General features: G+C 43.5%; 1 protein-coding gene across 5 annotated transcripts in view; it reads left to right on the top strand.

Annotated features, from left to right (window-relative positions):
• The window catches only part of SUCO (SUN domain containing ossification factor), an 89,686-nt gene extending 86,490 nt beyond the window's left edge, over positions 1–3,196 (top strand). For all 5 annotated transcript variants that reach the window (XM_027611415.2, XM_027611416.2, XM_027611418.2 and 2 more), the window contains 2 exons: positions 156–211; positions 1,164–3,196. In XM_027611415.2, the coding sequence (XP_027467216.1) occupies positions 156–211; positions 1,164–1,607 (500 nt within the window). In that variant the 3' untranslated portion in view covers positions 1,608–3,196. The remainder of the gene's footprint in view (positions 1–155; positions 212–1,163) is intronic.
• Positions 3,197–24,961: the final 21,765 nt, after the last annotated feature.

Below are 24,961 nucleotides of genomic sequence, written 5' to 3'. Positions count from 1 at the left end.
ATGCGTAAATATATGCTTAATCTGGTATAATTATAAATTCATTGCATCTGTTAGGAAAATAATCACTAAGGGACAATATATAATATTTTCATAGTGTTTATCATAGCATAACCTACTTTACATTTTACATCTGCTTTTTATTTTCTTACTTATAGTAGACCCAAATGATTTGTACATCGTAGAACCCCTCAAGTTCTCTCCAGAAAAAAAGGTAATATTTTGATTAAGTGTATTGTTGTGTTATGTGATAGTAGATGAAGAACTGAGTAGAAAGGTTTGATATGATCTTTAAGTGGTCCTTAAATTTACTGTTTATTTCCAATCATAGTAATGATGATAAATAAATGTTACAGAGGTCAGCAAACTATGACCCACAGGCTGTATCTGGCCTGGGGCCTGTTTTGTATGAGCCTGGAGCTATCATTAAAGGGTTGCAAAATAAAAAAGAATATGCAAGAGAGACCCGCAAAGCCTAAAATATTTACTGCCTGGCCCTTTACAGAAAAGGTTTGCTGACCTCTGGCTAATAGTCCTTATTTATTGAGTGTCAGTGTGTGTTTGGCACAGTGTGTGTGTGTGTGCTGTTCCTGTTGTCCTCACAGCAGCCTGGAGATGGTAGTGTCCCCGAGTTGATATGAGAAAACTGAAACTCAGAGGGTTTATGTCATCTGTCTTTGAATGATTCATTAAATCAATGGTAAAACTCAAAATATACTTAGGCTTTTTGGTTACAAAGTTTGTGCTTTTTCCATTTTGCCTCTCAAAGTAAGTTGTACTCATTTTGATTAGAGGTAATGATCTCTAGGTGAAAGAACTTGGACTTACCAGGGATAAAATACTCACTTCTCAGGAAGTAAGATACACATGAAAGCAAATAGTATAATACCTGGTGCGTAGTAAGTACTCAGATGTTAGTTACCACTCCCTAAATCTATTTTCAGAGGTGGCAGCTAAGGAAAGAGTTTTGATTGAGTAGCATTTACAGAATGGAAAGGTAATGGTAATATCTATACAGAACATAACAGTATGTATGCTGTTCATAATACTGTTTTACTTTTCACCGGGAGTTGGCACTTTCCTCCATTAGCTCAGCTCTCTAGATGTTTTGATGAGGTAACTGTTGGAGGTCTCATTACTACCTTGTTTTAAAATTTGTGTTATAGAAGAAACGCTGCAAGTACAAGACTGAAAAAATTGAAACCATAAAGCCAGCAGATCCATTGCACCCTGTAGCCAATGGGGACCTAAAAGGAAGGAAGCCCTTTATGAACCAGAGAGATTTTTCTAATATGGGAGAAGTTTATCATTCTTCTTACAAGGGTCCTCCGTCTGAAGGAAGCTCAGAAACATCATCACAGTCAGAAGAGTCTTACTTTTGTGGCATTTCCGCTTGCACAAGTCTGTGCAATGGACAGTCCCAAAAGACAAAAACTGAGAAGAGGGCTTTAAAACGAAGGCGATCTAAAGTCCAAGACCAAGGAAAATTGATAAAAACTCTAATACAGACTAAGTCAGGATCATTGCCGAGCCTGCATGACATAATCAAAGGAAACAAAGAGATCACCGTGGGAACATTTGGTGTCACAGCGGTCTCGGGACATATCTAAAATGAATAGAACTTTTCATACTGGAGACTTTTTGTTGTTGTTCTTTGAAGAACAGTCTGTGGTATTTGAAGGGTTTGGGGGAGGGAGAAATATTAATGGGAAAAGTATTCAGAAATTATGGTTTCTGCCTTTTTAAAAAAGTAGGTGGGATTGTGTCAATCTTGGTTAATGAGCTACAGTTTTACAAGGCTGATCACGTCCTACAAGGACAATGGTAGACATTTTATAAAGATGTTTTTTCACAGATTAATTACTGGGACAAACGTAATTTGGAAGCCCAGTTCCTTGGGGTGGGATAGGAATGAAAGCCTAAACCTCTTCCTTTAGCTTTGTTCCTATTTCTTGCACCTTCCCATATTTATGTGCCTTTTGTCTATTTATAATGCCACTGGAAGAGGAGGGAGAACTTTTTCTGTCATTTGATTTCTTTTATAACTTTGTTAGTTTTTTGAAGCTGCAAACACTACAAGGCTTTAAGGTGATCTGCACCTGAAGTTCAGTAATGTGGGTCAGACAGTGTAAAGATCCTGCAGACTTGCCAAATAGACTTCTGTGTAGCAAACTCACTTGAAACAAAAACTTGCTGGAATTTTTTCTGTGCTTTTGGGTAAACGGCAATACTGATATTTTCATTTAACTTACCCGCACTCATTTTTCTCTAGTTACTAACTCAATGAGAAAAAAGCCTACAAGATTTTTCCTTGCAAATGACGGGTATTTGCAACTAAATTTTTTTATAAATTCACCTTTTAAACACATTTAACCACTTGTAAGGGTTTTCATTAGCTACATTACATTTTAAACATTCACAGTAAGCACTAATCCTCCAGACTTTCAGGTAATTGTTTCCTGTTACTACAAGTAGAACATCTGAAGGTTTGTCACCTGAGTCCAGGTCTCATGATATAATCACTGCCTATGTACATATGCACGGAACCAGTGAGTTTGCCATACCTCGTCTAATTGGTCAAGTCTAAAGGGATCATTATTCCTTGATGTTTGCTTTGTATTGGCTACAAATGTGCAGAGTTATACATGTGATGTCAATGTGTCTGTCTTCATTTGGTCTTTTGTTTTCTTTAAAAATAATGGGCAGCGACTGTATTTGAATAAAATGATTTCTTAGTGTGTGTTTGTAGAGTAATGAGTGAAAGTGGGAAGTTTCTTTTTGAAAGGGAGAGAATTGACCATTTTGTGTTGTAAGATTTAAGTTATAACTTATTGAGCACTTTTAGTAATAACTGTTTTTAAACTTGTCTAATACCTTTCTGGGGGTATTTTTGTAATGTGACCTATTTAAAGCCTTTTTTTTGTTTGTTTAAGTTGCTGCTTTTAGGTTAACAGTATGTTTTAGATGATTTAAATTTTTTTCCAGTCTGTACAATTAGCCATTCAGAGCAAGAGGGCCCGATTGTATGGAAACTCATTGAGAAGAGGTCCAGATGAGAGCGGAGGGAAAACGGGAGTTACACAATCTGCGTGCAGCACCCAGTGTTGTGGAAAGATGACTTTCAGTTTGTAACTACGGAGCTGTAGCGCCATTAGAAACTGTGAATTTCCAAATAAATCTGAACACTTGTCTTTATTAATTACTGGCTCTTTTGTTCTTTGAAGGAGAACTTACAGATATATTACTTGGAACATAGAATGAAGTTTTTGCCACTTTAAAAACTACAGCAACATCTCATTACATAATTGATCACATTTCAACCAACTCTAAACTGATTGAACTTAAACGTAAACATTTTGTTCCCTATACAATTGTAATTTCACCATTTCAAACACTAAAATGAGGGTTTTTGATCTTTATTTAGTAGAATACATGTATGTGTCTTCTTATCAGGTGTCATCTTGAGGACTACTAATTTTTGAGTTTTTCCACATCTAAATAGAGTGTAATGCTTTTCAGTTTACTTTTCAACTTTTAAACATCTAACCAGAGCATAACATTTTCCAATTTGGGGCTTATTTTTCCTCTCTGAGATTATACTTACAGGAGTTAAAAAACAGAGTTCTTGCCAGTTGTAGACGTGTGCCTGGTACGACGCGAAGCTACGTATACAAAATTAGGCTTTCAGTGTTGCTTGATAGTTGGCCTCATTTTCTTTCTTCTAAACGTTAGCATTAAAACAGCATAAAATAAAAGGAAACTGAGGGATAAGAGCAAAGATGCCAAGTAAAACAGTTCTTTTAGTTGGATTTTTAAAAATATTGTGTTACATATAATTTGAGGAATTAAATAGCTTTTTGATAAGCCTTATATGGGAAAACAGGAGTTCTCTATCTGCCACTGCCCCCGGGGGGGGGCCCCTCCAGGGACTATTTGCTCCTTAACAGCAGCCTGCAACTCTTGTCCCCAGTTGGTGTGCTGCTTTTACCACCTACTGGTTTTCCAGTTTTAGAGGTGTTCCCAATATGAAGATACACGCTTACATATATGAAATACGAAATAGGTATTTGTTAACCTACTTGAACAAATCTACATAAGAGCATGGCATATGAAGTAATGTCAGTCATCAGATTTATTAAGAACCTCATGCAGACCCTTTGTTTGAATTGTCCAGTTTGTGACAACACCTTCCCAGCAAAAGAGAAGATCTTTGAAGACCATGTGTTCTGCCACACTCTGTGTGTCCCAGCCTCCTGGATCTATACCGTACATCGATTTTTATAGAGTAGAACCTATAGCTTCTACTTAGAGCTATGACCCACAATCCTCCCTGACATGAAATTACTAGGGATTTAGTCAGTCCTGTTGCCCTAAGAATGGAGTCCTGTCGATTATCTGCAGAATAGTGGTGAGGGCTATTACTTCCATCCTTGTGGGTTACTACCTTTTAAATCACATAACTAGCTGCGTCATCCTCGCCTCTGGTGCCCATTCTTCTGAGGGTCTCCAGTACAAGGGCCCTGGGCTGCAACTGAGCTGGCCCTTCATTCACAACAGGCTTGACTTGAGTACTGTGATTCATTTTCTGAGTTGTCCCAGTGCCCTTCAAGGTCAGGCCTTGAGTGTATTCGCAGTCGGTTCTCAGTCCTAACCCTGGTTATTGAGTAGAGGTTGAGAATTTCTTCCTCCTCCTCCTCAGGTCTCTTTCTCCCACCGTTTGCATTAAACTAGCCACAAATGACACCGCAGAGAACTCCGACATCCAATTGGGATGCCAAAGGTTTCTCATCTTGATTTCTCAGCTCCCAGCAGAAGCATTTTATTCCTGAACCATGGACACAAAATATTTCAGTCACAGAAAGCCTTCTTTCTCTCTGGATACCTCTGTTTGGCATTTTCTACTCTTTGATCTTTCCTATGCACATAAACTTTATTGTAAGTCCTTTCTTAATGACTAGTAGGACTTGTTAGAAACTGGGCCTGCAACTTTTTGAACAGGTGAGTTTGAATATGGGTAAGTCAGAATAATGAGAACTATTGTTAATCTCTTTAATACTGAAAATAAACTCGTCCTATTTGGGGGGGCGGGGAGAAAAGAACCTCATGCTTTTCCCCAGCCTTTCAATTTGAAAAATTTCAGTTGAATATCTGTGCAGCTTTACCCAGATTCAGCAGTTAACATTTTTAGTTTGTTTTTTTTTTCTGTGTGTGTGTCTGTGTGTGTCTATTTGCATACATACATGCACAACACACACATTCTTTGGGTGAACCATTTGAAAGTTAGTTGGGACAGTAAGACCCTTCACCCCTAAATACTTAAGCATGTGTTTTCTTTTTTTTAGTTTTAATTTAAATTCAATTAGCCAGCATATAGTACATCATTAGTTTTTGATGTAGTGTTCAATAATTCATTAGTTGTGTAACACCCAGTGCTCATCAGATCACATGCCCTCCTTAACGCCCATCACTCCCCCACCCCCCTCCCTCCTGCAACCTTGTTTCCCTCAGTCCAGAGTCTCTTGTGATTTGTCTCCCTCTCTAATTCCTTCCCATTCAGTTTTCCCTCCCTTCCCTTAGGGGGAAAACAGGCATCTTCAGCCATAAACCCTGGGAATGCTGCTCAGTCCCAACAGGTTGCAGACTCCTTGCTCATACCATCAGAGCACTTAGCAAGCCAGTCTCTCAACTTTTTCGTTTTCTATGTGGGAATCAGTCACCAGTCTTTTGTGCTCCTTCTTCCCCCAACTTCATGGGCATATACTCCTGGAGGACGTGATCTTATTCCTAGATCCGATGTAAATCTTGGTCAGTGTAAGTCAATCATGGTAAATCCATTCATTCGCCTTACTGGTGACTGGTTTAGGTATGGATATGTGGTGAAATTCTGACCAGTGGCAAATGAAGAGAAGTCTGCCAAGAGAGGGGCTTTTTTTGTTGTTAAAAATCAAGTTGTAGTAAGAGAAAGATGTTTTCCCTCTGGATAATTTCTTGTCTGGATGATATACATAAATTTCTCACACACAATGGCAGCCTGAGGAAAATCTGACATGGTGAAGAGGGTAGAGTAGAAAGAGAAGTTGCTCATGGCCTCACTCTAAGCCACTGAACCAACCAATCCTGGAGCCACCATACCTTGGGACTCCTTGTTAAATGAGATAATAAATCCTTCTCATGTTTAAGCCATTCTCAACTGGTTTTTGTGTTACGTATTTTGTTACACCAAAAGCATCCCATCTGATAGAAGTTGCTCTTACTAGGTGCCAACACCATGCTAAAGCACTGTATACATAGCCTCTTATTTAACAATCTATATAAGTACTGTTATTGTGCCAGTTTTAAAATGAATAAACTGAGGCACAGTTCATTCATTCATTCATTCAATAAACTGTGCCTCAGTTTATTCATTTTATTTATTCATGGTGTTTATTCAGGTCACAAAACTCGTAAGTGGAAGAGCAGGCATTTAAGCCCATATCTCTCTGTAGGGTTTCAATGACTAGGCTCTTCACCATGCTGTAATGCCTCCTGGTGGAGACATGGGGGACACTACCCGAGAATGCCCAAGAGCCCTCTGAGGAACTCACAGAAGCACCACTTCCTGGCATTAGGCTGGTTGGACCTGTCCTGTAAAGTCCTTATTTTGTAGTCACACCCTGGTGAGACCAAAGACTCAGAAATGTATTAACTATACATATTTGGGACAGAATGTTGCATTTAGTATCCGTCCTCTCAGTGTTCCTTTAAAAAAATTTTTTATGATAGCTAAAGTAGTTACCATAAAGGTTCCAAGGTTATGTTTTGCAATAGTTCTTGGGGGGAACAAATCCATAATACTCTTTGAAAAAATTATGGGTACCAAATTTCCTAATGGAAAAGTTGTAAAATTTTTGATTTATTGTAATTTATTGTAAGGTGACAGACATTAATTTGACTTATTGTGGTGATCATTTACAAGCATACAAACATCAAATCATTATGCTGTACACCTGAAATTAATATAATGTTATATGTCAAGTATACCTCGGTTTAAATTTTTTTCTATTTATGCCAGGAAATTGGGGGCCCGAAGTAAGTTCTTTAAGAGAAAGGTCCAATTTAGAAAAAAAAATATGCCAAGAATATGTTAGCATGTAGTTATCAGATAAGAATATGTGAATCCTTCCTTCAAGGAGGTATTTTGTTCAATGAGGTAAACTAAATATTCTATGAACATGATTCATTAGGCAGGGACTTCCATAGCCCTTAACCTTAAGGGGTCCGGAAGTCTATACAGTCCAATTCCAAGAACCAGGGAACAATGAGGAGAAACGAATAGTATTTATATCAGTGGTAAAGTCTGTTTTCTCCAAGAGCAGGCAATCAGTATTCTTATTTATTGGGGTTTAAGGAACTTTAAAAGAGGAAATATAAAAATGACTCAAAATCCCCACATGAAAAAGAATACTGAAGGACCATGAAATGCTAATGTACATCACATCAAAGACGCTCTGCTTTAAAAATAACAACGACTAGCAGAGAACGGAAGCTGTGGCTCTCCTTTTTCCCCAAGACTCCCCCCACGGCTCCAGAACACCCTTCGCATGTATTGTGTGAGCCCTACCCAGGCTTCATTAGCTCTGATCGTTTTGTCTCTGTATCCGAGAGCCACTGAGCTCATTGAGTCGCTCAGAAATACCTGAAATATTTACCAAGGGCCATATGGCCTATCCAAGGCTCACTCTGTCACATTGCTGATTTGCCTAATTATAGTTCTATCAAATAACACTGGGCATTTTAGAGTGTTTATTATGTTCACTATAGCAAAGATCAATTAGAGCTATCTCCTCTGGTTCTTTGATTGTAAAGATTAGTGAGCCTCTTCGGATGTTACCAGGAGCGAGAGTCCAAGCCTTTAGTTGATCCTATGGTGACTAAACTGATTCACAAACTGTTATTTATGACAAATTGTCAACCCATCTTCGAAAAGTGGCTGTGGTTTGCATTTCCATTCTGCAGTATTTGTTAAAGAGGAGTCACAACTAAAAGACAATAAAATTTAAGGAAATGATTCCTTGTTCTCAAGATTTCTACTGAGGAACATTAATTGCTAATAGATTTCCTACCTCCGGTAAGAGGAGTTACAGATGAACAAACTTCCACTAGTAATTAGGTGAACTAGTTTCCCCCAAATCTGTCATTTGCTGACTTTCATCATGTGTTTTTTAGGTCCTAGAGGTCTTTCTCTGGGGGATCCAGTAACTGTTACCTGTTAGTAACTCATTTATAACCCTGAGTTCAAAGGGGCCTAACAGAAGATCTTTGCCTGACCCATTTCAAAACTTTCCCTGAGTAGCACAACCCAGTCCTTTAAAATCTTCACAGTCCAATAAAACATGCTCACATACAGAGACCCTCGTGGTAGCAGTGGTGGTAGGGGAACCAACAGGCCCGGTCCAGCAGCCGCTGGGCTGTGTCAAGTCTCGTTCTGTTTTCTTCAAGGTGTGGCCTGGGAAGAAGAGCCGGTCAAACCGACTTGGCTTCCTGCCTTGGTCTGGTTCTGCTCCCATCTCCCAAGGCACAGTTGGGACAAGCTCACACGTGCTTGCACACACACACGCTCACCCACATGCTTGTGCATGTGCATGTGCCTTCCAAAAAAAACCAACCCATACCTCTCAAAGACTGTCAAATGCACATTTAGAAAACAAGTTCTGACCATCGTCCTCTCTCTACTCATACCCTATTTCACCTTAATCATAATATTATAATGATGACCATTGGCTTATGTCGACTCCTTACTACAATTGTAAAGTTCCTGATAAATTGAAGTTCTAGAATAAGGCCAAAAGATATGCATAGTTCACTCAAAAATCATAGCTAATGTATTCCCAATTAAGATCTCTGTTAGAAACATCTTCATTTGGGTTACTTTGTAGTTACAAAACTTCCCCAAGAACAAAATGCAGATGCTCCAGGCCAAGCTAATTTAAGTGTTACGTTACATGGAAAAAACAGAGTTCCTCATTTCAGGAACTCCATGGTCTATGAGCAGAGTGGACAAAGAAGTGCAAACATATGGCCATCAATATAATATCATAGTATTCTAGCAGCGGTATTAAACGAGGAGGGTTTAATTCTGCCTGAGCAAGGCACATTTCACAGAGAAATTGCCTTTATAAGCTAGGTTGTGACGAGTGAGTCGGAGTTTACCAGGCAAGAGAAGCGGGGGTGATAGACATTGTCAGGAAGGGTAGGAGTTAGGACCAGGCATCAGGAGGGCATTTCTTCCAGAAAGAGCCCTAAAAAGCCCAGAGGCATAGAGTGCAATGATCTTCGTAGCCACAGCTGGTGATTGACCAGATGGATTTCAATTTCTTTCCCAGGATAAATGTCATCAGAGTCTTGTATCTCCTCTTGGCTTTCTCTTATCATATGACTAACCACCATCATAGAGCTTTCTGCTCTTGGAGATTCATTAGTAGGTGTGGGGCCTCCAAAGTATCGTCTGGTCCTTATTGTGACCGTAGACTTATGTTTGAGAGGATGGTTGACTGGGGACTAATGAAGGAGACTTGGCTGTGATTGTGGACCCCTGTGAGTCCTTATTGGTTCTATTCTGGATGAATCAACTGAATTAACTTCTGTTTCTAAAATCTTTGGGTGCTGTAGGAATTTTAAATCCCTTTTAGGCAAAGGATGGAGAAGAGTGAGTCCCTTCTCATTTTCTTCATTGCCTTTCTCCAGAGAGGACAGAGAAAAAAATTCCGAAGTAAATATAAGAGAAAAATTTAGTTTTTAAATAGTGATCAGCATGCAAGAAACTAAGGACACAAATGACCAAGGAGATTGAGTTCAGAAGTCTGAGTCAAGACAGGATCAGTCCTGATAAGGTGAATTTATCTCAAGAAAATTTTCATCTTCTATAATGACTCTACAGAAAGAAGATTTCACATCAAAAAGGCAAACCACCTGGAGGAATTATTTTCCTTGAATAATGCTGAGGACACACGTGGGATCTCTTTCTTGTTATTCAAAATGTTTTCAGCTGGTCGTGCTGGGTGTGTGTCTCAGAGTGGGAGAGAGTGTGGTGTAGAACTTGAACCTCCCTGCCCAAAGATCGGAGGGACCTCCCAAGGTCCCTAGCCTTTGAGAATCACTGGTCAGGATGGAAGTTCTTAATCTGGGCCTGGCAGAGGGTGTCTGAGAAACCTGAAGTTCTATGCAAAATGCCAAGTTTGTTCTTTGTCTAGGGGTCTTTGATTTTCATCATTTCACAGAGGGCTCTGTCATTCCTAAAACCTCGAGTGTCATACAGTGTGTTTGAAGTCCTTCCATCTTAGGGGGCAAGCGGGGTTGGGGGAGGGGAAGAGAGAGGTGAAACCTCCCTTCGATGCTGTCACATCTCTCTCAAGAGGGATCCGAAGGACACAGGAAAAGTCACATCAGAACCCTTTCCATCTGGCTATTTAAAAAAATTCTGGCAATAAATCACAGATTACTCTTGTGAGGAAGAAATGGGAAGACAACATCTGCAGAGACCCATCCTTCTCCACTGGCTCAGATACAAAGAGAGTCTGTGGGGCAGGAGGCTCCGCGCCGGGACAGAGAAGAATGGCGCAAACAAGGATGCTTATTAAAAGAGAGACCAACGGAAAGAGGAAACCATGAGGCCGAGCTTGTAAAACCGCAACAGGGAATTACAAGGACCTCTTTTTTCCCTAGAGGAAGATAAATAAGAGATAAGGACGTCAGCAACATCGTTGACTGATGTGAGAGAGCAGGCAGAATAATCCCCCCTTGTCTCAGCCTTGGAGGAGGGGGTGGGTAAGAAAAGACATCCCTACAAGGGGGAGAGTACTGGCTCCCAAACTGGTTCAACTGGCACAGTACCTGGACAGTTTTATCAGCAGGACAGATGACCATCTAGGTCACCATTTCTGATTCAAATCCTGGGGGCCGAATGTGCTTCAAAATTTTGAAATGTTTCCATTTTACAAAGATAACACAGTACATATCTTGCTATGATGTAATACCCACTCTGGATCAGCTTTCCTTGATCAAACTAATATTTGGTTGGGAAAGGTGAAATGAAACGGGGTCACTTATGTCAAGGGGTTTTACAATAGAGCCGAGAGGCCATCAAGGAGGTGGGCCTTCTGCACGTCCTCACCGGGTGGAACCATGAACTTTTGAACTGGGCCAAACCTCAAAAATTACCAGGACTCAGCCCAAACACTTGCAACTTGCTATAGTAAGAGACTTCGCTTAATGATAGCCTTAGCAACCAATTACATTCAGTCTAAGTCAGCTTTCTGCCGCCAATGCCAATCAAAAATTCTTTGTAAACAATGTATGCAAGCATTCCCTTTTTGCTTTAAAAACACTTGACTTTTGCTTCCTAATGGGACACTATTGGGGTTGCTTCCCAAATCTGTGTACCCCAAATTGCAATATTTTGATGCAAAATAAACACTCTTAATTATTGCCTCCTGATAATTTTAGGTTGACATGATCAAAATTCACATTTTGACAGTTCTTTGAATATTCACACTAGTAGAGGGAAAAAAAAGACTCTATAAAGACTCTTAAGTAGCCTCATGACCATTTAGGTCAAATATTGTCACCAAATGAATTCAATTTAGGGCCTAATGAGTTTTGAAAAATTTCCAGCTTGGAAGAGGGACTGTAGGTCTGTATTATATATACATATACAGATCTCCACAACTCAACAAGTGAAATATTTCATAGAAACCATGCACACACTGTAGAGGTTGCTTTTAGGCAACAGGCTTGAGCCATGGAATCCTCAGCAAGGCAAAAGGGCCCACTGCGCCCACAGAGCTGAATGCAGTCAAGCTCATTAAGCGGCCCACCTCGAAGTAGCCATAGGCCCTAGTTGACCAACGGGCTACTTACAACCAGGCATAGTTACCAAAAAAGGGAGAATTCCATATGTCGCCATACCTCCTCATCTTCCCCCTTTAAAAACAGCCCCCCCCCCCCCCACTGCCTCCTAGCCTCTCCTCTGCCGTCTTACACACTGTTATCCCTTTCGTTCTGCTTTGGGTGAATTCTTTTACCGTCTGCACTGCAGGCCCCCATCCAACTGGGGCACCCCAGATACACCACCTATAAAAAATCGTTGAAGTTTTCCAGGTATTAATGTCCAGTTTCAGTAATTTCCGTTTTCAATTCCATTGAACAACTTTTTTTTTAAGACTTATTTATTTGAGAGAGAGAGAGAGCATGAGTGCGGGAAGGGGGAGAGGGAGAGAGAATCTCAAGCCGACTCCATGTCGAGCGCGGAGCCCAATGTGGGGCTTGATCTCACCACCCTGAGATCAGGACCTGAGCCAAAACCAAGAGTCGGATGCTTAACTGATTGTACCACCCAGGAGCCCCTAATTGAATAATTTTTAAAATTTGTTTCTCTCAGACATCTCCCACTCCTAGTTTCCATTTCTGGAGAGTTACAAATTGTCTCCACATTCAAAGCAGCAAGTTTGGGATATTTTGGAATGAAATTAGTCTAAGCATGGTGAATGTAGTATGATAAAAAAAATTACAGATCCTTCTCAATTTATAAAGGGGTTACAGCCTGGTAAACCCATTGCAAGTTGAAAATACCATTAAGTGGAAAATGCATGTCATTCATTAACCTACTGAACATCATAGCTTAGCTTAGCCTACTTTAAACGTGCTCAGAACACTTAGATTAGCCTACTTTAAACGTGCTCAGAACACTTAGATTAGCCTACAGTTGGGCAAAATCATCTAACACAAAACCTATTGTATAATAAAGTGTTGAATGTCTCATGTAATTTATTGCATACCATACGGGAAGTGGCAAATGGCATGGGTGTACAGGCACAGAATGACTGTAAGCGTATCTGTGTTTCCCCCTGTGACCTCGTGGCTCACTGGGAGTTGGGTCCCTGCCACCACTCAACATTGTAAGAGAGGACTGTACTGTATATCAGTAGGCTGGGGAAAGATCAAAACTCAAAATTCGAAGTATGCTTTCTACTGAATGCATGTCACTTTTATACCATTTTAAAGTTGAAAAATGGCAAGTTGAACCATCATAAGTTGGGGATGATCTGTAAATGTTTGGCCCTGTCCTGGGTTTCTGGTGTGCAGCTCCTAAAACTTTAGAATCTCCAGAGTGATAAAAATATCTCTTGTAGGGCACCTGGATGGCTCAGTCCATTAAGCGTCTGCCTTTAGCTCAGTTCATGACCCCAGGCTCCTGGCATCAAGTCCCAAGTTGGGCTCCTGGCTCAGCGGGGAGCCTGCTTCTCTCTCTCTCTCTCTCTCTCTCTCTCTCTCTCTCTCTCTCTCTGCCTCTCCCCCTTGCTCCTGCTCTCTCTGTCGCTCACTCTCTCTCTCGCTCGATCTTTCTCTCAAATAAATAAATAAAATCTTAAAAAAAAAAAGAATATCTCTTGTATGCTAATGAGGTGACTGATTAGAGGGTTGAACTTTTAGCCCCTACCCCGACCTCCCTCCTGGGAGAGGAGAGGAGCTTGACATTGAGTCACCAATGACCCAGTGATTTACTTCATCATGTCTACATAATAAAACCTTCATAAAACCCCTAAACATCAGAGTTTGGCGAGATTACAGCGTTGTAAACACTTCAAGGTGTTAGGCAGGTGGTGTGCCCCAGCAAGTCATGGAAGCTTGAACCCCTGATTTATAGCCAGTCAGAAGAACGGGATCCCAACCTTTCCACTGGCATCTGAAGTGGGGGGCAGTCTTGTGGGGCTGAGCCCTTAGGCTATGAGGTCTTCACTAACTCTGGAAAGTTAGTGTCAGAATTGAATTCACTTGTGGAACACCAAGTTGGTGTCTGGAGAACCGGAGAATTGGTTGTTCGTTTTGGGAAATACCCCGGAGTCTCACTTTCATCTTAGTGATTCTCAAACTCTGATCCCATGGGCGAAACAGTAGTGTTTGCTGAGATGACTGAGGTTCTTTGTGGTGATAGTTGAATAATGATAGTTTTTAAAATTTGCTGGAAAAAGGGCAGAGGTTCTCAAATTGTGCTTCATGAAAACAAAATTCAGAGAGAAACTTAACACCCAGTCAGAAAGGCACATTCAGTTGCTAACATATGACAGGATATCAAAGAACTCCGTTCAGTGCCATAGATTCCAAGCAGTCTCACTGAGGTCAATTTGAAATACAAAGGAATCTGAGTTCTGATCTTGACTTGGCTATTTACAAGCTGCTTGACCTTAGGCAAATTGCTGAGCATTTCTAAGACTCAGTTTCCTTTTATTTACTTTCTGTCTCTCTCTCTCTATTATTTATCACTACTATTATCTATCATTTCTATCTATGCAGGTATCCATCTATGGTAGATATTAAAGTATTCATTAATATTTATTTCCTTTTACTTCTAGGCATTTAGGATGATCCCACACACATACACACACACACACACACAGAGCTACACATGACCTGCTCTGGTCAATGAATTAGGAGAGAAGTAGTGACCTGTGTCTTCCAGCATTTTCCATCTTCCCTCCTTCCTGCTGCAGTGATTGGCAACGTGCCACTGTGCCTCAGCAGTCAGGGTCCCTGAATGAAGGCCCTGTGGAGTCCAGCCACTAAGGACTAAGAAATACACTATTATTTTGTTAAGCTAATGTGCTTTGGGGATTATTTGTTACTTAACCTCACTTAACCTGACTAATACATCATCTTCCCTTGTTCCGAAAAGAAGTTAAAAGTAGCTTAAAGAGATATATAGCACCCTAGGATAAAAAAGTGACTAATTGAGGATAACATTTGCCTTAGAGAATCATTGGGAGAAAACATGTATATCCATCCATGTGATTGATGATCATCAGGTATAACAATATGAGCCTCTAGGGTTTGTTTTTGCTTTTGTTTTTGTTTTACCTTTGGATCCTTCTGATGGTCCTTCCCCACCCCAGTATTGTCTCTCACCTTCCACCATCTCGGGAAGGCCTTCTTTGACCTACTTACATACAATTACAACCCAGTTTCTTCCAGGTCACACTCATTATCACTCTTACTTTTTTCCATTGTATTTATCACCATCTGCCGTACTACATATTTTACTTCTTATTTGTTTGGTATTTGTTCCTCAACACAAGAATGGACGTTCCCCAAGGACAGGGGTCTTTATCTGTTTTGTTCACTGCTGTACCCCCAGATCACCTAGAACAGTGCCTGACATATAGTGTTCAATAAATATTTTTGAATGGGGTTTGAGTTAATCAATTGTGATTTGATAGGAGTTCCCAGAATCCTTAGTATAGACACAAAAAATGAAGGAAATGGCCAACTGCCTGGTGTCTCAGGGTTTAGGATATCAAGATATATGCACCACACTGTCTTCTGCGTGGACACCCTCCTTGCCCCTGATCATTCCCTCAGCACCTTCCCTGCCTCTGCTCCCTTTTTTGGCATGCTGGTTTTGAGAGATAACTACCCACTACAGAGACTTCAGCAACAACAACTCTGACAACTACAACAAAATAATGATTAGCATTTATCAAGCACCTAAGATGTGTCAGCTTTTAAAGCTAAGTACATTCCAGTCATGCTCTAGTTTGAATTTCAAAAAACTCTGAAGTCAGTACTATTATCACCATTATTTTAAAGATGAAGAAATTGAGGCTTAATGATGCTAAATAATGTGCCCAAAGCCACATTCCTAGTCAGTGGTAATGTGGGTGTTTGGCTATCTATTGCTGTGTAACAAGCCACCTCAAACATGGTGGCTTAAGATAATTTGTTATCATTTGTCATGATTCTGTGGGTTGAATGGGCTCAGCTACATGGCTCTCTCTTGGAGTCTCTCGTTCGGCTGTGGATGGTTGCGGGTGGGTGGCGGCTGGCCTGGGTGTCCCAGATGGCTTTCACAGGTCTGGCATTTCCAAAGGGAGGGCTACGACACTTGGTGACTGTCCAGCCGTCTCTCTATCTGGCCTCTCCACATTGTTAGTGTAGGGTTCCTCACTGCATGGAGGCCCCGGGGTGGGTCAGACTTCTCATGGGGTGACTGGCTTCTTATGAAGTGGCCTTGGAGGTCACACGGTGTCACTTCCCTCACACGCTATTAGCTACACAGGACCAGCTCATAGTCAATGTGGAGGGCATAAATACATAAATAAAATTGGGGGATTATTTTGGAAACTTGCTATCATGGTGGGATTTTTAAACCAGACATTCTGAACCTAGGCTAGTAGTTGCAAACCCAAGTATCTAAATGGAGCAAGCAGGTGACATATGAGGAAGGAAGGCCTGATGCAAGACACGTGCCACTGGAGGAGACTGAGGGGAACTGGAGAGCACAGGCCTGACTTTCTATTTTATTTTTATTTTCATTTTTTTATGAGTTTCAGGGGTAGAATTTAGTGATTCATCAGTTACATATAACACCCAGTGCTCATTACATCACATGCCCTCCTTAATGCCCATCACCCAGTTACCCCAATCCCCCAACGCCCTGCCCTCCAGCGACCCTCAGTTTGTTTCCTATAGTTAAGAGTCTGTTATGGGGGCACCTGGGTGGCTCAGTCGGTTAAGCGACTGCCTTCGGCTCAGGTCATGATCCTGGAGTCCCGGGATCGAGTCCCACATCGGGCTCCCTGCTCAGCGGGGAGTCTGCTTCTCCCTCTGACCCTCTTCCCTCTCGTGCTCTCTGTCTCTCATTCTCTCTTTCTCAAATAAATAAATAAAATCTTTTAAAAAAAAAGAGTCTATTATGGTTTGTCTTCCTCTCTGTTTTCATCTTATTTTATTTTTCCTTCCCTTCCCCTTTGTTCATCTGTTTTGTTTCTTAAATTCCGCATATGAGTGAAATCCTATGGTATTTGTCTTTCTCTGATTGACTTATTTCGCTTAGTATAATACCCGCTAGTTCCATCCATGGCGTTGCAAATGGCAAGATTTCATTCTCTTTGATGGCTGAGTAATATCCCATTGTATATATGAACCACATCTTCTTTATCTATTCATCTGTTGTTGGACACCTTGGCTCTTTCCACATTTTGGCTATTGTGAACATTGCTGCTATAAACATTGTGGTACAGGTACCACTTTGAATCACTATGTTTGTATCCTTTGGAGCACAGGCCTTATTAAAGGACCACCTGCTATCAGCACCAGCAACTTTGTCTTGCAAGACTTCAGAGCCCAAATTACCACATTTTAAGGGAAGCCATATATATATATATATACACACACACACACACACATATATATATATATATATATATAATATCCTAATTTTAAAAACATGCTATAGGTCAAGCAAAACACTCATGTGTTTGGTCTGTGGGCTTCCAGATTATAAACCATGTGCTGGATCTCCAAGGTAATGTTCACCCTCGCCAGTGCAGCACACAATGCCCTTGTGATTGTGGGGCCACCTTACCTGACTTCCCAGCTTCATTTCTCACTCCTCTCCAGCAGCCATGCATTCCCCAAGATTTATCAATTCCTACTAAATCCTAAGCAAGTTCTAGATGCTGGGGATATAGCAGAGAACAAAACAAAGTCCCTGCCCTCTGGGGGCTGATATTCTAGTTGGCAGAGATGGGCAATACACATATAAAGGTATAAAATGTCAGATGGCCCTGAGTCAGCGAGAAAAATAAAGCAGGCTGGTTGCCGGACATGCTTTCTTTGTCATGCTCATCTGTCTGCCTTGAATGACTTTCCCTCCCTTGCCGCCTAGCTGCTTCCTACCTGCCTATCACTGGAGGCTTAGCTTGAGCATCACAATCTTGCGGTATTTTCTCTGACCCTGCCTTCTGCCCTGAAAGGTTGGTGACCCTCCTCCTAGCTCCCAAGGCACTGTGCCTACTCTTACTGTGAGGTTATAACTGTTTGTTAAGCTAGTATTTACTTTTTGGTATCTACCACCAGATAGTACTAAATTGAGGGCTTCTGTATTTCCTTAAATTTTCTATAAATCTTTGTCAATCAATGGAGCATCCTCTTTGTGAAGATCTTTAGGGAGGAAGCTGCTGGGTGGGAGAGAAATGTTCCCCACCTGTTTTCTTCTTTCCCTTTCCAGTAAGAAAAGTGCTTCCCTCTGCTGTTCAAGCCCAGAACTGTGCTTGTGGTTACTTGGGAAATGAGGTTAAAGGTCATCGTTTATATCCTTTGGTTTAGGGACAAGTTATTAATGAATGTGAAATATTGTCTTATATTATCAGTGAGTCAATGAGCCAAAGCTAACTTTACCTGGTCATGAGAAGATCCTGATGTACTCATTTTCTTTGCATACTCATATATTTATAGTTGCAGTTTGTGTTTGCATAGTCATGCACACATTCATACACATCAGGTGAAAAACACGTCCCCTGTGTGTACAGACTGAACCATGTGCACTTACGCTGGGCCACTGAGGCAAACAGGATGCAGATTTACGATTGACAAGCATCAAACGCCAGAAGCTGCTCCTGGCACAACCGCATCTCAGACCCGTATCTCTGACTGGCTCTTTGCCGTGCTTCCTCCATCTGGCTCCTGCTGCCTGAGTTTCCAGTGGGAAAAGCCTCCTTTGGGCTCAGATTCTGAGGACACCGGCGAGTGGGCCACCAGCCAGTGCCCGGGCTCGGTTTTCTAGAAGACCCGGGGCTGAGGCTCCCTCTATGCCCGTGTGGCCGCCCTGTGGAACAAGGGGAGGGCTGACTGTCTTTCAGTGGCGGGCAGAGCATACGTGTTCCACTGCGGGTGGAATGCTCGAGCTCTCAGCCCAGCCCGCACAGCCTCTGATGTGTCTCATCTCTGGAAATCCTGACTTTCAGGCTGTGTCAGAGCTGCCCCAAAAGAAAGCGACCGGGCTTGGAGCCGCGTGGGGAGAGGAAAGCCCAGGCAGCAGGAAGCTGCTGGGGAGTGTGTGCCCCGAAGGGCGGCTGTGGGGAAGGGCTCCCAGGAGCAACCCAGGCGGGTCATTTGGAGGAGGAGGAGGACCATGGAGCTGTGGCTCAGGGACAGTTCCCTGGGGCTCTGAGCACACTGAGCAGTGGAGATTTGGTCAGAAACCTGATTACAACTTCTCATGACTTGTTTGCCAGCTTCATTCCTATGCTTGTGTGTTGTTAAACATAAAGCTAAAATAAACAAGAGGAGCTGATTTGTCAAGCCCCCTCACCGTCCATTCCCCCAAACTCACTTCAAACAGGACTTTTCTCCCAGTACTCATTTGGAGGTCCCCAGAGTGCTTTTCACCCTTGGTCTTGCAATGCAGTGACTGTCACATGGAGACTCTTCAGCTTTAGGGCCATCTTTCTAACTGGGCGACCAGCATGAGGACTGGCCTGTTCTCTGCCTCCCTGATGAGTGCAGCACAGAGCTTGGCACCAGGAGTTCAGAGATGGAGGTTAGAATCAAGGACACCTACGCTCACCCCTTTCCCTTGCCCACTGCTGGTGACTGACAGCCCGCACTGGTCACATTGTGGGAAGGGAATTGCCAGATGCTGTGCATGTGTTTTGAGTAGATCAGGTCAGGTTGGTAGAGCACACAGCACAGCATGAGCTTCAGAATTGTGTTATGTCTTTAGCCTCCCCATAATTTTACAGCCATTTTGTAATCTAGGAGCCACAAATCAGATCCTCACTAATGGGTTGCTGGGTAGAATCCTTGAGGACAAAGGATCTCTTGTGCTCCATTGCATCCCCACAGTGGTATGCAAGGCCTGATGCTCAGCAGAAGTTGGGAGAATGACTGGGTAGCTCTTGGTTTGGTTGTGACGCATGAGTCTGTAACTTGCCGCCTCTCTCCAACTCCAGATGGGAAGGGAGGACTGATGATTTGCAGGAAATGAGCCAGGAAAGGCAGCAAGAAATCAAAGCAGCTACTCAAAAAGTAGGACCTGCAGTCAGTTATGAAGGTCTAATATTGTGCGTTTGTTAAAGAACTGATGTCCTCCCTGTTTGTGCCAGGTGAACATAGAGAAGGACAGCCATCACGGAAAAAGAAGGACTTTGGATCGGGTGTCTATTATAAATGGAGGAAGTGTGGGTTTAAGCAACAGAAAAAAATATGGCTGGTGGTGAATCCTGATTCGGGCATCTTTGGGTGCCTTTAAATTAAAAATTATATTCTGAGGACCTGGAAAGCACTGTGGGAGTCAGAGGAGACAAAACCTCATCAAAAGCAGTTTCATATTCTCACATTGAATCTCACTGGAAAGTTAGGTGGGTAGAGAACTAGATGTCAACTCAAGATGAGCTCTGTCATCTTGGTGAGCTCTGCTAGGGCACCAGGACACCCCCTTAGGGCCCGCACCCCTGTTTGGGTGGGGCTGACCTTTCCTCTTCTCAGGAGCGGCAGACTCAGGCCAGGTGCCCAGAATGTTGTCACTGCCCTTTACTGAAGCTCTCATTCTCCTTGAGCAGTGACTCAGTGTCCTTACTATGTGTTCATTAGGTCTCTTTTGGTTTCAAGTGACAGAAATCCAACTCAAATAGGCTTACACTCAGAAAGAAAGGAAGAAGAAAGAAAGAAAGAAAGAAAGAAAGAAAGAAAGAAAGAAAGAAAGAAAGAAAGAGAGAGAGAAAGAAAGAAAGAAGGAAAGAAAGAAAGAAAGAAAGAAAGAAAGAAAGAAAGAAAGAAAGAAAGAAAGAGAAAGAAAGAAAGAAAAAGAAGAAGAAACGAAGGAAGGAAGGAAGAAAGAAAGAAAAGAAAGAGAAAAAGAAAAGAAAAGGAAAGTTATGGCTTCCACAGCTTATAAAACATAGTGGTAGAACTCCAAGATTAAGGCCCTGATGGACTCAAGTGATGTCACCAAGTATCTGTCTTTGTCCATCTCTCAGTTCCAATCACTGGGACCAGCAGGATTCGTGGTTTTCATGGAGGGTATCCAGGTGGGATTAGCTGTGACTGAACCACATAGACAAAGAGGGAGGGCAGGTGATCCACCAGAGAAAACTAGACTGTTGTTACCACATATGGGGCAGGGGTGGCAGGGCAAGATTCCACTGCAGCGAACAAGTGCAGTCACTGATGAGGATTTTGGCATCCTCCCTGCGTTTAAGTGTTCATATAAAAACACTCATGTCTCTCTATCTAAGCCTTAAGGGCTGGGCTCCTAAATTGGGTTCCCCTTCCCCACTTCCTTCCAGTTCCACACAGGAGCTGGGTTTTTTTTGGGGGGGGGGTTGTCTGTTTTGTTTTATTAGAAAGTTGGCTATTTTCTTGTGGAGGACAATCCCCAAGAGGGCAAATACCATTTCACTATTTCTAGTCCAGCGAAGCAATCAAGAAGCACAATCTCTGCTCTTAGACGGGGACAAAAGTTGGATTGAATGAAAGAAAGAGACTTTCTGTCTGATTCAAGAAGAGGAGTGTCAGTGACAATAACGTCTAACCTTTCTTTTGGGATGAGAGATGTCACTTAGGACGTGGTATATATCTTCAGTGTGGACCAGACTTCGTTTCTTGGGACAGAGTCAATCAACTATCAGGTGTGCCCTGACCTTGTGCACAAAGCTGCTCACCACCAACTGCAAGCAGACGCCCCTTGTGTGCCTGACTTGTGGAGATCAGGAGGCTGGGAAGGAGACATCCATGCACGAGAAACCTCTGAATATAACACTTTTAATATGTAATTGCTTTGACATAGTTTATTTTTGGAAATGATATGCTGCCAGCCAAGATGCTCAGCATATCTGGGAAGGTCTTTCACCCCAGACTTCCAGCTGGACGGACGATGGGGAGGTTATACTGGATGGCCACACTGCGTGAAGGCCAAGGGCAGGGTCCATGCCTGGCACAGGGGCGCGCGGATGCTGAGTGAGTACGTGAACGAACACATAGCCCAGTGCTAAGAGGCATTCCAGCGCCAACTCCCCTGACCTTGAACGTGAACACAGGGATCCCCCACCATGACGGCAACCAGCACACCACAGGTATCAGAGAACGTAAAAAATGGGCAACACAAACAATGTGCCTGTCCACTAGAGAAAGGGGAAGCGGGGAGGAGAGATTTTTGGAAGGAGATGTGATGACGCTTTGCATCGGGCCCTGGGGCCTTGCGTGAAAAGAAGTGCTTTCTGCCGCCCACTGAGCACTTCCTCAGCACCCACCTCACTCTGTGGAGCTGCAGCTGGAAGAGAACAAGGCCAAGGAGTGCTGGGAAGACCGAGCTGCTTTAGCGACCGCAGTCATCTGTGGGTCATCTGTGTCTTTCTTCTCTGCACGCATCCTCTCCAGCCTCCCCGCCCCCCGCCCCGTGTGGTGGTATTGGTTAACCGAGCACAGGGAGAGGAGCAGACCTGGGCAGGAGGTCACATACGCGTGTGTGCACACGTCAGGCTGCTGGTGTGAGAGAAGTATTCGGCGTGCAGCAGTGAGGAAGGCCCAGAGCCGAGAAGTAAGTGAATTCAGAGCTGCAAGGTGAAGGGACCTTTGCTCCCTCGGCTGAAATCCGACCCCCACCTCCCCTTAGAAGATCAGAGCCCGAGGAGTGCCAGGCCCGGGGCTGACATCTCCCTTTCCTTGCTGTCAAGTAACCTTGATAGGTGAACAGTGAGACATGCAAGGATAAGGGCAGCGTAGGATCAAGGGCACACACGGGTTAGATTACAGCAAAGAAGCAGCTGATTCAGCCATTTGTCAGTCGCTCTCTGGAGATGCGTTCAGGTCTCGGCGTGTGTTCAAACCAGTTCTGTTGGAGGAAGGACAGACTAGATGTGGACAGCACGAGGCAAAGGTTAACCTCTGTAGTGGTGATGAGGGCGGGTTTCTGAGGCTGATGATAAAAGGGCAGGCAGGCTGGCCCCCACAGCAGTGAGGCGTAGGACAGGAGATGGCTAGGAGGCACCTGGGTAGGCCGGTGGGGCACCTGTCAGCGGGCTGCCTCGGGGGGCTCAAGCACAGGGGCCAGGGAGGAGAGCCTGGGGCAGGGGAGTGGGCTTGGAAGACAGCAGGGTGCAAAGCAGAGCCTGAGTGTTCGAGGAAGGGACATGTGGGCAGGGACTCTAGGATCCGGAAGCAAGTCTCCATTCCTGGATGGCCCTGCGTCATGCGCCCTGGAAACTGGTCTAAATCCAGGCTCTGCCCCTTAATAGTTGTGTGTGTGATTTTGGAAAAACCACTTAACCTTTCTGAGCTTTAGTCTCCCGATCTGCCAAGAAGAATATTTAACCTTATTGGCTTGTTTAGAGGAATCAACATGAGAATCCATGCAGAGGATCTGATTTCAGTATCTGAACGTATTGGGTACCCCGTAAACGTGAACACTCGTGATATTTGCAAACATCCCTGGGGGCAGCAGGGGGCTGTGCGCTGATAAGAACCAGGCCATGAAGGGTGCCTGGGTGGCTCAGTTGGTTAAGCGACTGCCTTCGGCTCAGGTCATGATCCTGGAGTCCCGGGGTCGAGTCCCACAACGGGCTCCCTGCTCAGCGGGGAGTCTGCTTCTCCCTCTGACCATCTTCCCTCTCGTGCTCTGTGTCTCTCATTCTCTCTCTCTCAAATAAATAAATAAAATCTTTAAAAAAAAAAAAAACAGACCATGAAGTTAGAGCCGGACGCACAGCAAAAGTGACATGAGTGCGGGTCTCCTATTCTTGCTGGCCTAGGAAATTGGACTGGTCCCAGAGCTCGGCCTACAGTGGCACCACCTGTAACGGGCAATATGTTTTGGAGAAAGGAGATGGATGGGGTACGGAGCCAGCGGGTGACCAGAGCTGGAGGCAGGCTGCCCTCTGCGAGTTCTGTTGCTTGAGGACCGATGCTCAGTGTGTTGGCTCGGGGCTGGCCAGGCTGCAGCCCGTTGAGTATGGCCAGATGGCACAGGGCAGAAAGGGCATTCCCCGTGTTCCTGTGTGGCTTGGTTTTGTTCGTTGCAGCTGATTTTCTAGGATTTCGGTTTCTGCCTGGGTGGAATGGGCATCAAGTCCATTTCTGGCTGGTTTCCAGGAGCAGCAGCTTTTAGCACGTCAGCTTTTTTTTTTTTTTTTAAGATTTATTTATTTATTTGAGAGAGCGAGAATGAGAGAGAGTACATGAGAGGGGGTTGGGTCAGAGGGAGAAGCAGGCTCCTTGCTGAGCAGGGAGCCTGATGTGGGACTCGATCCCGGAACTCCGGGATCATGACCTGAGCCGAAGGCAGTCGCTTAACCAGCTGAGCCACCCAGGTGCCCTTAGCACGTCAGCTTTAATATTCTCTACGACTCTGACCTCCGGGCTAGCAGGGCTCTCTTGAGTCTGGCCATGCTGGTGTGCAAGCACTTCCTCGTGGTTAAGGAGTCCTGCTCTCCCACGTTCCTCTTCTTGCCAGTCCTTCAAATCTCCTCCCTTTCTCCAGTGCTCAGTCTGCCTTTCCTCAATGACCCTTTATTTCCCACCTTGTGCCTCTTTTACTTCCATTCCTCTGTCCTCCATTTTTCCTGTTTGTCTTTTGAGCTGTTAACCAACCTCTTGCTCACCATGGAACCATGCTCTTTGGAGCTACAAGGGAGCTCAGGATCATCTAGTGCAACCCCTTGCCCCAAATCTCTGCCAAGGCATCATTGATCCAGTGCTTAGCTAGCTCCTGGAACCGGGAACTGACGGTAGCCCACGGCGGCTCCTTCTGTGTTTGTAGCACTCTGTCGGCACAGTGGGAATCCACCGATGGAAGAAGTTGTCTCCCTGCCTTTGCAGAGCTCAGAGTCTAGTGGAGCAGAACCTTCCACTGTTTGGTTCTTGTTTTACCCCATAGTGTCTCTTTGGTTGAACAATACTCAGAAAATGTTTATTGAGCAGTTCCTGTGTGCCAGCCTCTGGGCTAGAGATTGTGATTGCAAAATGGACACAAAAGTGTCCCTGTAGTGAAGATGTTTGAGTTTAGGAAATAGGAGAGATTTCCAGTGACTTGGTGGGTTAAGTGCTATAATCAACAGGCCACAGGAACCTTGAGGAAGGAGGCATTCATTGTACCTGGGGAAGGTTTTCACAAACGGGGTGTTGTCTGAGCTGACTTTGGAAGGAAAAGTTCATCAGG

The sequence above is a fragment of the Zalophus californianus genome, chromosome 10 (genome assembly GCF_009762305.2).
Source record: "Zalophus californianus isolate mZalCal1 chromosome 10, mZalCal1.pri.v2, whole genome shotgun sequence".
NCBI classification, from domain to species: domain Eukaryota; kingdom Metazoa; phylum Chordata; class Mammalia; order Carnivora; family Otariidae; genus Zalophus; species Zalophus californianus.
The sequence above is the reverse complement of the archived record's forward strand: the minus strand, read 5'-3'. Positions and strand labels throughout refer to the sequence as shown.